General features: G+C 38.5%; 1 protein-coding gene across 5 annotated transcripts in view; it reads right to left on the bottom strand.

The window, feature by feature from the left end:
• Positions 1-16,277, bottom strand: part of GMEB1 (glucocorticoid modulatory element binding protein 1) — a 37,333-nt gene that overhangs the window by 8,947 nt on the left and 12,109 nt on the right. For all 5 annotated transcript variants that reach the window (XM_043909474.1, XM_043909475.1, XM_043909478.1 and 2 more), the window contains exons 3-9: positions 14,134-14,216; positions 13,207-13,331; positions 11,962-12,065; positions 9,497-9,654; positions 7,750-7,881; positions 6,139-6,276; positions 1,063-1,185 (exon numbers count right to left, since the gene is read on the bottom strand). In XM_043909474.1, coding sequence (XP_043765409.1) covers positions 1,063-1,185; positions 6,139-6,276; positions 7,750-7,881; positions 9,497-9,654; positions 11,962-12,065; positions 13,207-13,331; positions 14,134-14,216 — 863 coding nt within the window. The remainder of the gene's footprint in view (positions 1-1,062; positions 1,186-6,138; positions 6,277-7,749; positions 7,882-9,496; positions 9,655-11,961; positions 12,066-13,206; positions 13,332-14,133; positions 14,217-16,277) is intronic.

Raw genomic sequence — 16,277 nt, 5'->3', positions numbered from 1 at the left:
TCTGTGCCTTTACTGGGCTATCTGTAAAATGAGGATAACAGCCTATAATATTCCTAGGAAGATGACATGAAAAAGGGGATCTCTGAGAATACTTGGCAAACTGAATTTAAAATATAAACTGGGCATAAAAATAAGTTTAAAACAACCTAAATTGTTCTTCTCTTACCAAATGATCTTTCTTGCCTTTTGTCTTCCCAACTGACTATATTCTACATCATCTAAGGTTGATAATCTATACCTCTAACTTGCTTTGTACCTTACTTCCTCTGAAAGCTTCTCAAGATTTTTCTCTGGATATAAATGATAATTCCCCTTGTTCTACCACCATACCTTTCATATGCTTCTGTTAGAGAACTACTGTTTGGACGTATTTCTAAGTCTGCTTTCCACTGAGTTCCTTGAAAGCCCTCAAGAGACTGAGATTACCTTATTCAACATTATATTTCTAAAATCTAGCTTGGAGACCAGCACAAAGCATTGGGTTGGCCAAAAAATTTGTTCAGGTTTTTCCATAAGCTCATACAGAAAAACCCAAATGAACTTTTTGACCAACCCAACACTTATTAAAAAGGGTTAAGTTATACATATGCTCATAATTTCTGATTACCAGAAATAAGGGAAGTGCAAAATGTGTATCTATCAACCAACTCAGTATTAATAATGTAAAAAAGACAAAGGTCAGCTTTATTCTTCTGCCACTTATATTACTGGGCTAATGAGCAATCGAGCAGACATCTTAATCCTTCAAAGATATAAAAAGAGGATCATATTGCTAGTTTTCCTTTCTTTCTTTTTGTGCTTCCTCTGCTTGACATGACTCCACCTCACGGGGGACTGTGTACAGAGGAAAAGCCAAATCTGATACAATGTGAATTGAAAGAAAGAGAGACAGAGAAGGAAGAAAACAGAAAGAGCAGGAGGAAAGGAGGAAGGGAGGAAAAGAAGAATGGAAGGAAGGGAGGAAGGAAGAAGCCAGTCCAGTCCCAACAGAAGATAACAAAGAAATGGCAAGACTCAAGGATGTTAGTCTATCACCAAAGAAAAGAGAGAAGCTATACATACCTGTGAGAGTATAGAGAAACTGCTCTTCTCCCTGTTCTACTTGGTTCTTCCTATTGTCCAAAACCTTCTTGACTGTGTCCATTAGGCCAAATGTATGTGCTACATTATTAAGAACAGCAGCATCTATTTAAAACAAAATATGTCTGTCCAGTTAAAACAGAAATGTTCCACAAACTCCCTACTATGCTGCTTATAAATATCAAACAATTCAGAAATTAGAATACTAATTGCATTTTCAAAAAAATTTAACAAAGATTTATCACGGGGCATCCCTGGTGGTCCTGTGGCTGGGAACTCTGCACTCCCATTGCAGGGGGCCTGGGTTTGATCCTTGCCCCACATGCCTCAACTAAGCCCTGGTGCAGCCAAAGAAATCAATAAAAATAAACAAATATTAAGTAAAAAAGATTTATCACATGTGTAACTAATTTTTATGTACTTGTTATATCTTTATACATCTCTCCATATAAATAAATACAAAAATAAGGAAAAAAAATCTTGCATCTGGTTATAGGTTCTGACTTGATTTAGGAAAATGTGGTCATTCTGGACTTTCCTGACAGTCCAGTGGTTAAGACTCTGCCTTCCAATGCAGAGGGCACAGGTTTGATCCCTGGCCGGGGAACTAAGATCCCACATGCTGTGTGATATGGCAAAAAAAAGAAAGAAAAAGAAAACGTGGTGATCTACTAGACAGAGCTAAATTTGAATCTTGGTTTTGATGTTTCCTATCTGTGTGACCTTGGGTAAGTCATTTCACTCCTCAGTTTTTTTCATCTGTAACAAATGGGACTAATAATACTTACTCTGCAAGATAGATATGAAGATTAGAAATATATGCTAAATGCCAAACATGGGCATTTATTATTATTAATAGTATTATCTCTATTCCCCTTTAAACAATGCTTCTTGAAAGAGCTGTTACTAACTGAGCTGTTATTAACTCAGACCACTTCTCTACCTACAGCTCTCTTCCACAGTCATCTCATCCAGTTTCATCAGTTTAGTTCAATTCAGTCGCTCAGTTGTGTCTGACTCTTTGCAACCTCATGGACCGCAGCACACCAGGCTTCCCTGTCCATCACGAACTCCCAGAGCTTGCTCGGACTCATATCCATTGAGTCTGTGATGCCATCCAACCAGCTCATCCTCTGTCGTCCCCTTCTCCTCCTGTCTTCAATCTTTCCCAACATCAGGGTCTTTTCCAGTGAGTCAGTTCTTCACATCAGGTGGCCAAAGTATTGGAGCTTCAGCATCAGTCCTTCCAATGAATATTCAGGACTCATTTCCTTTAGGATGGACTGGTTTGATCTCCTTGCAGTCCAAGGGACTCTTAAGAGTCTTCTCCAGCACCATAGAGCAAAAGCATCAATTTTTTGACACTCAGCTTTCTTTATGGTCCAACTCTTACATCCATACATGACTACTGGAAAAACCACAGCTTTGACTAGATAGACCTCTGCTGGCAAAGTAATGTCTCTGCTTTTTAATATGCTGTTTAGGTTGGTCATAGCTTTTCTTCCAAGGAGCAAGTGTCTTTTAATTTCATGGCTGCAGTCAGCATCTGCAGTGATTTTGGAGCCCAAGAAAAGAAAATCTGTCACTGCTTCCATTGTTTCCCCATCTATTTGCCATGAAGTGATGGAAAGGGATGCTATGAGCTTAGTATTTTGAATATTGAGTTTTAAGCCAGCTTTTTCACTCACCTCTTTCATTTTCATTAAGAGGCTCTTTAGTTCCTCTTCACTTTCTGCCATAAGGGTGGTGTCATCTGCATATCTGCGGTTGTTGATATTTCTCCCGGCAATCTTGATTCCAGCTTATGCTTCATCAGGCCGGCATTTTGCATGATGTATTCTGCATGTAAGCTGAATAAGCAGGGTGACAACATACAGTCTTGATGTACTCCTTTCCTGATTTGGAACCTGTCTGTTGTTCCATGTCCAATTCTAACTGTTGTTTTTTGACCTGTATACAGGTTTTTCAGGAGGCAGGTAAGGTGATCTGGTATTTCCATCTCTTGAAGAATTTTCAACAGTTTGTTGTGATCCACACAGTCAAAGGCTTTAGCATAGTCAATGAAGCAGAAGTAGATATTTTTCTGGAATTCTCTTGCTTCTTCTATGATCCAACGGGTGTTGGCAGTTTGATCTCTGGTTCTAAATACAGCTTGAGTTTCTGGAAGTTCTCAGTTCACATACTGTTGAAGCCTAGCTTGGAGAATTATGAGCATTACTTTGCTAGCGTGTGAGATGAGTGCAACTGTGAGGTAGTTTGAACATTCTTTGGCATTGCCTTTCTTTGGGATTAGAATGAAAACTGACCTTTTCCAGTCCTGTGGCCACTGCTGAGTTTTCCAAATTTGCTGGCATATTGTGTCCGGTTTCATAGTTTTAAGTATCACAGACATGCTAAGAACTCCCACATGTAGATCTCCAGCCCAGACCTCTTTCCTACATTACAGATTCATACTTCTGTTTAGTCAAGTGACATCTCCGTTCGAAGGCCTCATAAGCATCTCAATTTAAAAGTCAAAAGTCAATTTTGATTTCTTACCACAGCAGTCTTCATCTCAAGAAATTTTGCCACCACTCACAGTTCAGATCAAAAATATATGAGTCATCCCGGATTTCTTTTTCGCCCGACATCTAATCCATCAGCAAGACCTGTCAGTTCCACGTTCAAAACACATCCCCAGTATGACCATTTCTTCCCAAGTCTACCACTGTGCACTTAATACACTACCACCATCTCTTGCCTGAACTAACTCCTTCAAGAGTCTTCCAACTAGTCTTCTTTTTTGAACTATTTATTTGGCTGCGCTGGGTCTCAGTTGCAGTATGCAGGATCTTCAGTTGCAGCATTCAAACTCTTAGTTGCAGCATATGGGATCTAGTTTCCTGACCAAGGATCAAACCTGGGCCCCCTGCATTAGGAGATCACAGTCTTAGTCACTGGACCACCTGGGAAGTCCTCCAACTGGTCTTCTTGTTTCTACTCTTGCCCCATATAATCTATTCTCCCCACAGCAACCACAGTGATCTTTTACAAATAAAATAAACCTGCTCATTTTACTTTCCTGCTCAAAATCACTATGATGGCTTAACATCACCTTAAAATAAAACCCAAAGTTTTTAGCCTCCAACTAATAAAAATAAATGGAAAAAAAAAAAAAAAAAAAAAACCCAAAGTTTTATCTTTGGGTTTTATCTGACCAAAGCTTATCTAAAATAAGCTCTGTCCTCTGCTTCTGTCCAACTTCATCACCTATCACTCTTTCCATTAACTTAGTCCACTGGAGCCATGTCAGCACTCCTCTAATTCTTTGAACCCACTAGGTTCATTGTCACTTCAAGATCTTTGTCCCCTCTGCCTGGAGTATTCCTTCTCCCAACCTGTCACATGGCTAGCTCCTTCAATTCAGATTTCTACTCAAATGCCACCTGCTTAGAGGGGGCTTCTTTGACCACCCTGTCTAAAAGAATCACCCATTTTTTATATTAGCTGCCTTAAAAAACAAACAAACAAACAAAAAACCTCCAATCATAAAAAAAAAGATTCTGCTGTAAAGTTTAAGTGTACTTACATAATGTAAATACCAGGGGCTTCCCTGGCAGCTTAAATGATAAAGAATCTGACTGCAATGCAGGAAACCCTGGTTTGATCCCTGGGTTAGGAAGATTCCCCTGGAGAAGGGAATAGCAACCCATTCCAGTATTCTTGCCTGGAGAATTCCATGGATAGAGAAGCCTGGAGGGCTACAGTCCACGGGGTCATAAAGAGTTGGACACAACTGAGCAACTAACACTTCCTTACTTCCTTACACATAATGTATGAGTCATAAGAAGGTAACAATACACACCTAACAAACCTAAGTAAGGACTTACTAAACGTACAAGCTCATGAGACCTCATAATGAGCCCTTTTGTATCAGATGATTAAAACATTCTTTTACATTGTGCATGACAGCAAGTACCCTGTAAGTATGCAGAAACACTTAAAAGTGCACACAATAGATCTGGGAGCCTTAAACTAACAGAATATGAGAACTGTCTAAAACAGGCAGATTTCTTCAATTTTCAGACTCTATATATCTATTTATATCTATATTGAGAGAGAGAGAGAGAAACTGCTTTCTGACACCATTTACAAAGGTAAAAATTACCTGTGGAAACAGCAATGACAAACCTGAGTTTAAAACCAAGGCATGCTAAAAACAGAACTACCACATATGATCCAGCAATCCCACTCCTGGGCATATATCCGGAAAAGATGAAAACTCCAGTTTGAAAAGATATATGCACTCCAATGTTTATGGCAGCAATTTACGATTTATAGTAATCAAGACATGGAAGCAAACTAAGTGTCCATTGGCAGATGAATGGATAGAGAAGATGTGGTATATATATCCAATGAACTATAACTTAGTCATAAGAAAAGAAGTAAATATTGCCATTTGCAGCAAAATGGATGAACCTAGAGAATATCATACTAAGTGAAGTTCGTCAAAGACAAATATTATATAATATTACTTATATGTAGAGCCTAACAAAATAATACAAATGAGTTTATTTACAAGACAGAAACAAACTCATAGACATAGAAAACATGTTTACGGTTACCATTTCCCCCATGGAAAATGGGGGAGGGATAAAGTAAGAGTATGGGATTAACAGATACACACTACTACATATAAAATACATAATCGATAATGATCTACTGTATAGCACAGGGAACTATATTCAGTATCTTCCAATAACTTATAATGGAAAATAATCTAAATATATATAAATACACACACACACACAAAACTGAATCATTTTGCTGTACACCTAAAACTAACACAATATTATAAATCAACTACATCTCAATTAAAAAAAACAATTTTTTACAGCTAAAAAAAAAACCAGTTATGAACTTTGTTTAGTAACTTAATGTTTTATAACCCTTAATTTCCTAAACTGTAAAATGAGGATAATAATACTCATACCTCAGTGTTTCATAAGGCTAACAAGGTCTGCCTACAATTGTTACTGTTTAATAAATAACCACTATTGTTAGGATTAGTGTGTTTACCTGTGACCTGGAAGGGAGCCTGGATGAGCCGCTGCTGAACTCCCCTAAGTAGCTCCTCTATTTCCTTCTGTATGTTGCAGACAACCTCTTCCATCAGTCCTACATCAGCTATTCCTTTCCAGAACATCAAAGTGTCCTCTGGCAAAAAAGGATAAGACAGAAGGTAAATAAGGGATGCTACATATACTTAGGCTTCCCAGGTGGCTCAGTGGTAAAGAATCTGCCTGCAATGCAGGAGACGTGGGTTTGATCCCTGGGTCTGGAAGATCCCCTGGAGGAGGAAGTGGCAACCCACTCCAGTATTCTTGCCTGGAAAACTCCATGGACAGAGGAGTCTGGTGGGTTATAGTTCATGGGGTCACAAAGAGTTGGACACAACTGAGCACAGAAATAAGGGATGCTACATGTGCTTAGGTACAGCTCTACAATGTTAAGTTCAAAAAAAATTTTTTTCCATGCTATGTGCCTTTGTGGAATCAGTTCCCTGACCAGGAATTGAACCCAGGCCCTCGCAGTGAAAGTCCAGAATACTAACCACTAGGCCACCAGAGGATTCCAATGATTTCTTATTCGAGCATTTCTGGAAGAAGAAAAGAAGCTTTTGGAACACCAGCTGCCTCCTTGAGTTGGTACATAATTATTTGGACTCCAGGTAACTGTGATAATTACCTCACTGGGTCATGCCTCTGGCTACGGGGAATGGGTATCTTCCTTCAATAAAAGTATTTAATTAAATATTAATTAAATACTAAAACATTTATTTAAATAATTTAAAAGATAATAATACTGGAGTGGGTAGCCATTCCCATCTCCTAGGTTGGGAAGATTCCCTGGAGTAGGAAATAGCAACCCACTCCAGTATTCTTGCCTGGAGAATTTTACGAGAGAGGAGCCTGGCGGGCTACAGTCCATGGGGTTGCAGAGAGTCAGATGAGATTGAGTGACTAACACTTGCACTTTTCACTTTCAATATATAATATTTTAAAAGTTAAATAAATATATAAATTAAAGATATACGCCCTCTAATCCTATACTTAAAACACCAAAATAAAATAGTTGAATAGGTGGGGGTATAAGCTCCCTGAGGGCAGAGGCTATGTCTTTTCATCTTTCTATCTAGATCGAGCAACAGTGCCAGCTAAAAACAGGCAGCAATAAACATTTGTTAAATGAATTAATGAACGACGATATAAAGCTTCTCCTGTCCCCTTTGAGTGAATCACCATTAATCATCATCTACACCACCTGCTAGCTAATTTTTTCTTCTAAAATCTGGCAGTTTGGTTTACCTGACGAATGTGCCAAAGGTGGAATCATTGTGGCAGCATGAGAAGATGGACCCCAGAGTTAAACAGCTGAGTCTAGCTCTGACACCAGCTATGTGACTGGTCTTGGGCAACGTACTAAACATTTCTGAATCTCAAATTCTTCATAGAATCTAACGTTGCAAGGCTGTTACATGGATTCAAATAAGATGTTTGCAGCTATAATTAGTATTAATATGCATAAGAAAAACCAGCACAAGTAATGAAGAGCCCTTCTGTGTCCATAATCATAATGGTGATAAGAACTACAAAACCTTGCAAGAAATCTGGGCGCCATAGATAGTACCTGAAATTTCCTCTGAGTCTTTCTTCACGCCCTCCTCTGTGGCCATGGTGACAGCAGCAGTGAGAGCTGAGTTCCATTCCAGCCCTGCCTCTTCCATGCTCTCTTCTGAGATGGCAATCTGTGTGATGCTACCTAAAAGCAGTGCATTAAAGGGAAGGCCAGTGAATTTTATGAAAAAGTCACAGCTATCCTCTTTCTCAGACAGTCAAAGAGATCCTGTTATTTAACTTATGGACTTTTGCCTGAAGATCCCTATATTAAAAACTAGAATCCTAGGTAAGCCAGAATGAATACTGGCTTTCCTAAAGCAAACCTGCCTTGCAGAAAATGCTTTCTTCTTACTCTGAATAGAAAGTGAAAGATAACTTACAAAATCACAAAAGAGCAATCTGAGCAGTTATATTTTTGAAAGAGACAGAAGGTGGGCATGATTGCCAGGCTGTACCCAGACTTAGTGAGGATGAGGAGGACTTGAAATAATTGAAAAACAAATATGGTGCTTGGTCAAGAGCCCTATTCCAAGTGTATTTGATACTAACCATCTAGAACATGTGAAGTTGCTATAATTTACTTATCAGCTGATGTAAGAGAAAGCAAGATAAATGAGACCAAAAAAAAAAAAAAAATCAGATAAGAGATCCACTAGTAGCAGATTCATAGAGGAAAAACCTATTGCTATCAATTTAATATTAAGGTTTTAAACAAAGAGAATTGAGAAAAATCAACTGATCCAGACAGAAATATAAAATGTGGACTCTCCACTCTGAAGGATATCAGTAAACAAGCAAAATATCAATACGGATGATCAAGTAAAGAAGGTTCAGCAAAATAAAAAGAAAGTAGATAATTTCACAGCATTTTTCACTTCTCAAGTCAAAGTGTCACACCACCAAATATTCACATTGCTAGATATTTTATACTTTCCCGAAAGAAACTCAGTGAGATCTGGCTTCTACTCACCCAGCAGTTAGGCTGGGAACAGAATATTAGGGTTGAGCAAAAGAAGCCTTGAGAAGTCATTTTTAAAGCATAGTACCTTCCTTACATTGCATTCTGTGTCTCTGTCAGGCATATTTTTAAGCCTCCTGGAAGCAGTTTAGACACATTCTAAGAACTTTAGCTGCGCCAAGTTTCCAGCTCAACTAAGTCCTTAATAATCACCTCACATGGCTATAAATTTCCTAGAGAGCCCTCATTCCAAACTCAGTAATACTGAAGTTAAGTGTGTGCATACCCTATCTCATTTGTGAAGATGTCTCAGCTTGTGTATCTGGATTCCTCCCAGACAGAGCTCTTTGACCCTTACGGCAGAGTCTCCAGAGTCCAGCCCCGTCAATGACACACTGTCTTTGAGACATCTCAGTTCAAAAGCTGAAAACCATACACCATTCTAAATCCACCTGCCTGCCCTGACCATCAGAATTGCCAAGGATTTTCAAAACAATCTAATTTCAAAGATATACCAAGTGGCACTGGCACCAAAGTAATACTGTTAAATAAGCATTATATGAATCACCTTTCTAACGTTTACCATGCATTGCAATACAGAAATAAGGAAGGAGGACTGCGCAATTAGGAATCATTCAGGAGAAAACAGAGTTCTTTCTAAAGCGTGGACTCCTACCCAAGATTACCATATCTTACATCAACACTCATGAGAATTAAAATTAAGAAACACAAAAGGGAATGAGGGGAGAAGTACTACTGAAAAACACCATGGGTTTTCAGGTGGTTTCCTACCCCCTACCATCGGCCGAAGTGGGTGTCTGCACCACACTTGTCTGCTGTCCTGGCACTGGCGCTCTTGCACTGCTGATTAGCAGATCAAATTTGGTGCTTCTGCAGGTATTGGAGCAAACCTTGTCATGTTGGTAAAAATCAATCTGTCCGGAGTCCATCATTTTCCTGTGCAAAGAGAGACAAGAAGTACCAGTTCAGCCTGTACTTCATCTACAGGGGACAGAGACAAAGTTGCAGAGTCCCGCAGTGAAACCTAATAGTATTAAAAGTCATTAGGTCGCAAAAATTCTAATTGGGGCAATAAAATGTTCATGGTCCTGCCCACGTGTACAAGTACTCCTCTTCCCTCCCTAGTCTACTCATTATGAGTACTCTCTTTTATTTCCCATTATCACTAAGTTTTAGACATATAATTGTGACACTAGCTAAATTTCCCCATAAAATCTCATTGAAACCAAACCCCAAAGGGGAAAAGGCTAACTCATATCCCAGTACAACTGAGAAAAGGCACAGGCGGATTCAAATTTTGTGGTTAGATTCTGAAGTATTAGTACTTGTAGACCAGCAAGATCTGTTGCCACTTCTGGAGACATAAAACTTCAGCACATTTCTTTCCTTTGAAAAAAAAAAAAAGAGATAACTCTCCCATAAATACAGAGCAAAGCTGATTACACTAAACCCCCACTATAGAATGTCCTTATAACTAGATTCACAAGACATTGTTATTATAGGCTATGAGCAAAACCATAGGATATTTTAATTACAGTAAACTCTTATGTTATAATGTTACTTGGCTTTCGCTAAAGATTTTTTAGACACTCTGGGTCTTTTATATTTGGGAAGAGTTAGCATATGCTTGTTTTTCTCACCAAATAAAACAACCCAAGAACAACAACAACAATAGTTAAAGGTATTCACCTCCAATTTCATTCAACTACTAATTAACACATACAAATGATCTGGAATGAATTTTTCAAAATTATGCCTCTGACTATAAAGATAATACATGAAGAAAAAAAATAACATTTCCTCTGGAAAACATAGAAAACTATAAAGAAAACAATTGCTCCTTAAAAAAAAAAATCCCCCAACACAAAGATAATGTCAACATTTCAGCATATGTTCTTCCACTAAATTTACTTACACATATGTTTTGTAAAACAACTAAATTAATTGATAGTCCATTTTGTTTTCTTTTTCACATTACATTATAAGCAATTTTCCACGTAAAAAGTCTTTAGGAATATTTTAATGTATAAACCCATATATATTTAGATGAGCCATAATTTACTTCAGATATACCTTGACTGTGTATTAAATCAGACTGTAATTTTCACTATCCTGAATTATGTTGCAATAAACCCCATTATACTTGAATCTCTACAAGTACTATAGATTTTTCTTTAGACAGATTCCTTAAAAAATTGAAGACAAAGAGTAAGAGGCTTTTAAGGCTCTTGATACATGTTCTATGGGGAACTTTTAATTCTTGACCACATTTAAAAATTTTCCATCAATAGGTGACTGCTACTGATAGAAAATAATGTTAATTTTATGGGTAGGGGATGAAATTATAATGATAAACTTGCTGCAAAAACAGACGTGGTGAGGATATTATACATTCTAAAGTTAATTTCTGGACTTCCCTGGAGGTCCAGTGGTTAAGAATTCACCTTGCAATGCAGGGGACACAGGTTCAATCCCTGGTCCCAGAAGACCCCACATGCTTCAGGGCAAATAAGTGCATGCAACACAATTACTGAGTCTACATTCTAGAGCCCACGAACCACAGCTAGTGAGCCCACATCTTGCAACTACCAAAAACTGCACACCATGGAGCCCATGCTCTGCAATGAGAAGCCTGTGCACCGAAACTAGAGAGTAGGCCCCACTCACTGCAACTAGCAAAATCCCATGGCAGCAACAAAAACCCAGCACACAGCCACAAATAAATAAATAATTTTTTAAAAAACCATCTGCATTAAAAAAAAATAAAGTTTATTTCTATGGCACAATGATGGCAAGGACTGCGTTCACTGTGCATAACTGTTTCTTATGAACAGCACCCTTCTACTTTACCAGATTATCCCAGAATTTGTCTGTCAGCCTACATCTCCATGGTAGCCACTCTTTCTTAGCATCAGGTTTAGCTCCACCTATGTTGAATGATCTCAAGCAAGACTGTCATCTACTCCTGAGATTCTCTGCCCAGAGAAGATCTTACCCAGCATTGTGACATCACAAGAAACTGCCCTAGATGCTGGAAGAAGTCAATTTAATTCAATTTTCCTTCTCTCACAGGGATTTTAAGAACAAGTTGATGAAGGTCAAATAATACATGGATCATTCAAGCCAATCCTTCATACAGGATAAAAATTCAAGTTGGAGAGAAAAGACTGGATTCTCTGGATTCTACCATGATTAAGTACCCCACAGCCACTTGAAAGGTGTGAATTTGCTATTAGAGCTCACCTGAGCATGATTCCACCCAGACGAATAGCTCTCTTCCAGTCCTTCAGGGTGGATTTGCCAGCCAGATGAACAAAATGCTTGGGGCTGATCAACTGATCATTGAACTAATGTAAAAGGAAAAGTCCAAAATAATCCAATATTAATTTAGGCAAGCCATGAGGGAAAGACAGACATAACTCTATTCATTACAAACAAAAAAATACCCAGATGACGTCTCTAATCAGGGCCTGTATTCTCTATCTTCCCACCCTATTGTGCTAGAGGAGATGATCCTTCTCTGGCCCTGTCCTGATATTAATATACTGATTAGGATATAAAATTCATTTGTGTCCTGAATCAAGCAGATGGTTTTGATGTTGCAAAGGCTATTAAAATAAACTGAAGTTATCTATCCAGCCCTGATGACAAGATTCAGGATCCGGTAGAAAGAAAAAGCATGGTAGAAACCAACAGCACTGCAGAGCCTCAAAATTCTGTAATCCTTATATGATTCCAGGATGATGCTACTGATGGTGACTACTATCTATGGGTACAGCTGCAGTTACCAGCGGAGACAGAATAAGCAGTTATTTCCACATTGTGCTCTCATGAAGATTATTTTTATCAGTAATAATTTTGAAGAAACTCTACCAAACTACACACTAGTCTAAGGCATTTTACATACACTATTTCACCTTCTAACAATCTTACTGTGTGTGTATGTATGTATAATTATTTGTATTTTAACATATGAAGCTCTGAAATATTACTTGACCAAGGTCACCTAACTAGTGATAGACTTCATTCATTCAACAAAATATTTACTGATAAATATTCAGAGCACTAGTCTAGGTGCTAGGGATACAACGGTGAATAAGACAGACAAATTCTCAGCTCTCAAAAGACTTGTATTCTGGGACTTCCCTGGTGGTCCAGTGGCTAAGACTCTGAGCTCCCAGTGCAGGAGGCCCAGGTTCGACCCCTGGTCAGGGAGCTAGATCCCACATGCTACAACTAAGACCCAGAGCAGCCAAATAAATAAATAAATAAAATTAAAAAAAAAAAAAAAAAAGACTTGTATTCTGGTGGGACTTGAACCCAGGTCAGTATCACTCCAAAGTCCTTTTTTTTCTTTTAAACTGTGACACAAAGGGACGCCACAAAATTAAGAACACTGAAATGGTGGGGAAGAAGAGGTTCTAAAACCATACCCTTTGAAAATAAGGAGCCCCAAAACAGACCCCGGCAAGGAGAAAAGACAATTACCTTGACACACTTTACATTTATTCCTGGACATACAAACTTCTTCCAAAGGAGAATGGCTTTGCTCTCCCCACAAGTTATGGGGTAAGCAATTTCCATATCCTCATTTGCTTCTATAGTGCTTGCATCTTACAAATGGAAAAAATATCAGTTATTTATCAAACACTCTTCTTTAAAGTTTAACTCAACATCTCTAGTCTCTTGGTTTCTCTGAGGGGCTAAGAGTTCACACTGATTTGTATTGTTTAGGAATCTTCTGGAAGAAATTTGGCATAACAGCTCTCTTACCAAGCTCCCACTATGTGCCAGACACTGTGCCATGTGTTTTTACAGGTTCAATCTTTTATAATTCTTAAAACAATCCTGTGAGGCAGTCATGGTTTCCTATGTACCTGTATGGGACTCAGAAAGGTGAAGGGATTTTCCCAAGGTCATACAGCTCAGTGAGAATGTGGGATTCAAATTCCAAGTTTGACTAATTTCAGAGTTCCTCTTCAGTTTCTTTCCACTGACTGCCTTCCAATCAGCACCTCATCAGCAACTTCCCTAATGCCAGAGATCAACCTTGAGACTCCAATAACTTTGACCAATTTCTACTGATGAGAAATCTTTTCAGTAACCCTAGCAAACTAATGTTAAACATCAACTGATAGCCCTAGCATCTTAGCAGTGTCTCTCAATGAACTATCATCAAATTGATGGCTACAGCACTGGTAGAGCACATTGGGTAGTGACGTGTGGGGGGACGGGAGGGGAAATCAGGTACAAAAAGCAAGAAATCTCAACCAAGGAGGCTAAGGTTAAAAGTACTAGAACAAGGCTTCCCTGGGGGTCCAGTGGTTACGACTCTGCGCTTCCACTGCAGAGGGCTTCGAATGCCTCAAAGTGCGGTTAAAAAAAAAAAGGTACTAGAACAACAAAATGACTTACCAATCCCTTCTTCAATTTTGTGTATTGTGTGAGTTTCTACTGCCACAACTGCCGTATTGTTCTCAGGTCCAGCTTCATAAATCCTGTTGTAAAAGTGTCCACAATAAACTACATAAATCATGACAAAATTAATATTCACAGCACAGGATTAAGAAATTTGTTTTAATCTATCTCAAAAGGAATAAAATAATATACTTTACAACTTGATGTTAGTGTTCTGACTTAAGCCCCAATGTATCTAAATTCCAGGCTGCCCAAGACTGCTTAGCAGCTACTATCATGGAAATGAATCAACAACTTTCCTCATCCCAGAGGAAAAGTTTCTCTTGCTACTCTACTTACACTGCTACTTATAAAATACCTGTATTTTACACCACACTTATCCCTCCCTAACTTTAAAAGTTCATGATATAAAGTATTGCTTCACTTGAAACATATTATAGAATTATCCAAACATGACTAAAAAGTAATACCTTTAGACAATTCAAACCAGGAAGAACTTACTGACTACAGAAGCTGATGTCCTTTGTTGGAATCTAGGCACTTTAGCCATTTTTACACTTTAGCATTTTTTAAGGCATAATAATCAAACTACAGACATGAGCAGAGCCTAGTTTTTTTAAAAAAGAGAGAGAGCAATTATGCCCAAAGTAACTAGCAGTAATGAGAGGTACCACTTAAGGAAAACTCTCTCTCCAAAATGTTTCTGCCTCCTAAGAAATGGGCTCAGATAACCTGACATGAACACTGACATCCTTTGTTTAATTTCCACAATAAGCCTACCATGCTATTTACTGCACCAGCTATCCTAAAGTACTGCCTAACAGTCTCCTTTGCATCAGTGATTTCCCTCCCTGATGATGACACCTTTAGCACAGACCTCCCTTCTGAATTCCACAGCAGGACACAATTAACTGCTAAATAAATAAATACATTTGAATATCCCATAGGACTTGATTGAATGAATTATGTCTAAAATAACCAAGTTCTCTTTCCTCTCCCACCTCCCAAACTACTCTTCTTCCTATATTTCCCATCCTTGTTAATGCACTACTCAGCACACAGCAGCCTAAAACAGAAGCTTGGAAATTACACTAAATCTCTCCCTTTTCATCCTCCTCAACTCCCACACAGCCAGTCACCAAGTCCTGCCAGATACACCTCCTTAACACCAGCCACCCTCCCTGTCTATTTCCACTGCCACTGCCTTAACTGAGGCTGCATCATGTTTAGTCTGAACCGGTCTCCTCACATCAACCTGATCTTCTATATTCCTTCCAGAATGATCAGGTAACACCCTCCACAAAACCCTGCAAGAACCTCCTTCTTGCTGCTGAAATAAAGCCCCAAATACTTAATATGATATTTAAGTCCCTCCATGATCTGGTCCTCTGGTTTCAGTTCTCACCAAACCCCAACAGACAACCCAAGCCCCAATTGTACCAAACTGCCATCTTCTTTTATCCCTTCTGTTCTTGCTCTTCTTCCTCTTCCCAGAACATCTTTCCCCATCTTTTATTTTTTAATTAGCAGCCTGTATGGTGCTTTTCCTTCCATCTCAGTCCTCCGGTATAATCACCCAATTCCTCCTCTGTGACCCAACTGTACTTTAAGCTTTTGCCACAACAACTATAATACTTAATACTATTTACTTATTTACCTTTCTTTCTCTCCTTGGGCATAATCTAAGAGGTCCCTGAGAGGCCTAGTGGTTAGGATTCTGAGTTTCACTGCTGTGGCCCAGGTTCAATCCATAGCTGGAGAGCTAAGATCCCACCGTGCAGCACAGACAAAAAAAAAAAAAAAACAACCACACCCTCTACTTCAAGTAAATTTAGTAAGCTCATTCTAACTTGACCAATATTTACAAAATCCTTTAAAATAATAGATTCTTGTCTATACATAATTTCAACAACCAGTAAATTGCACTTGGGAAGTCGGGGCATAGTCTATATTTTTATGGGCAAATAAGATTTTATCAGGGAAAATGTTTCTAAAGCAACTCCTAACAGTGATGGATTTAGCTTAATTCTCTATACCTACTAAAACTATAGTCAAAAATCAGAAAATATGTTTAAAATGTTAAGGATTTATAAGCTATCAATATGCCTTCTGAATCATCAAAGTAAGGCAAAATTAGGTTT

Source organism: Cervus elaphus, chromosome 8, assembly GCF_910594005.1.
Source record: "Cervus elaphus chromosome 8, mCerEla1.1, whole genome shotgun sequence".
Lineage (NCBI taxonomy): Eukaryota > Metazoa > Chordata > Mammalia > Artiodactyla > Cervidae > Cervus > Cervus elaphus.
Note: the sequence above shows the minus strand (reverse complement) of the source record. Positions and strands in the feature narration are given on the sequence as shown.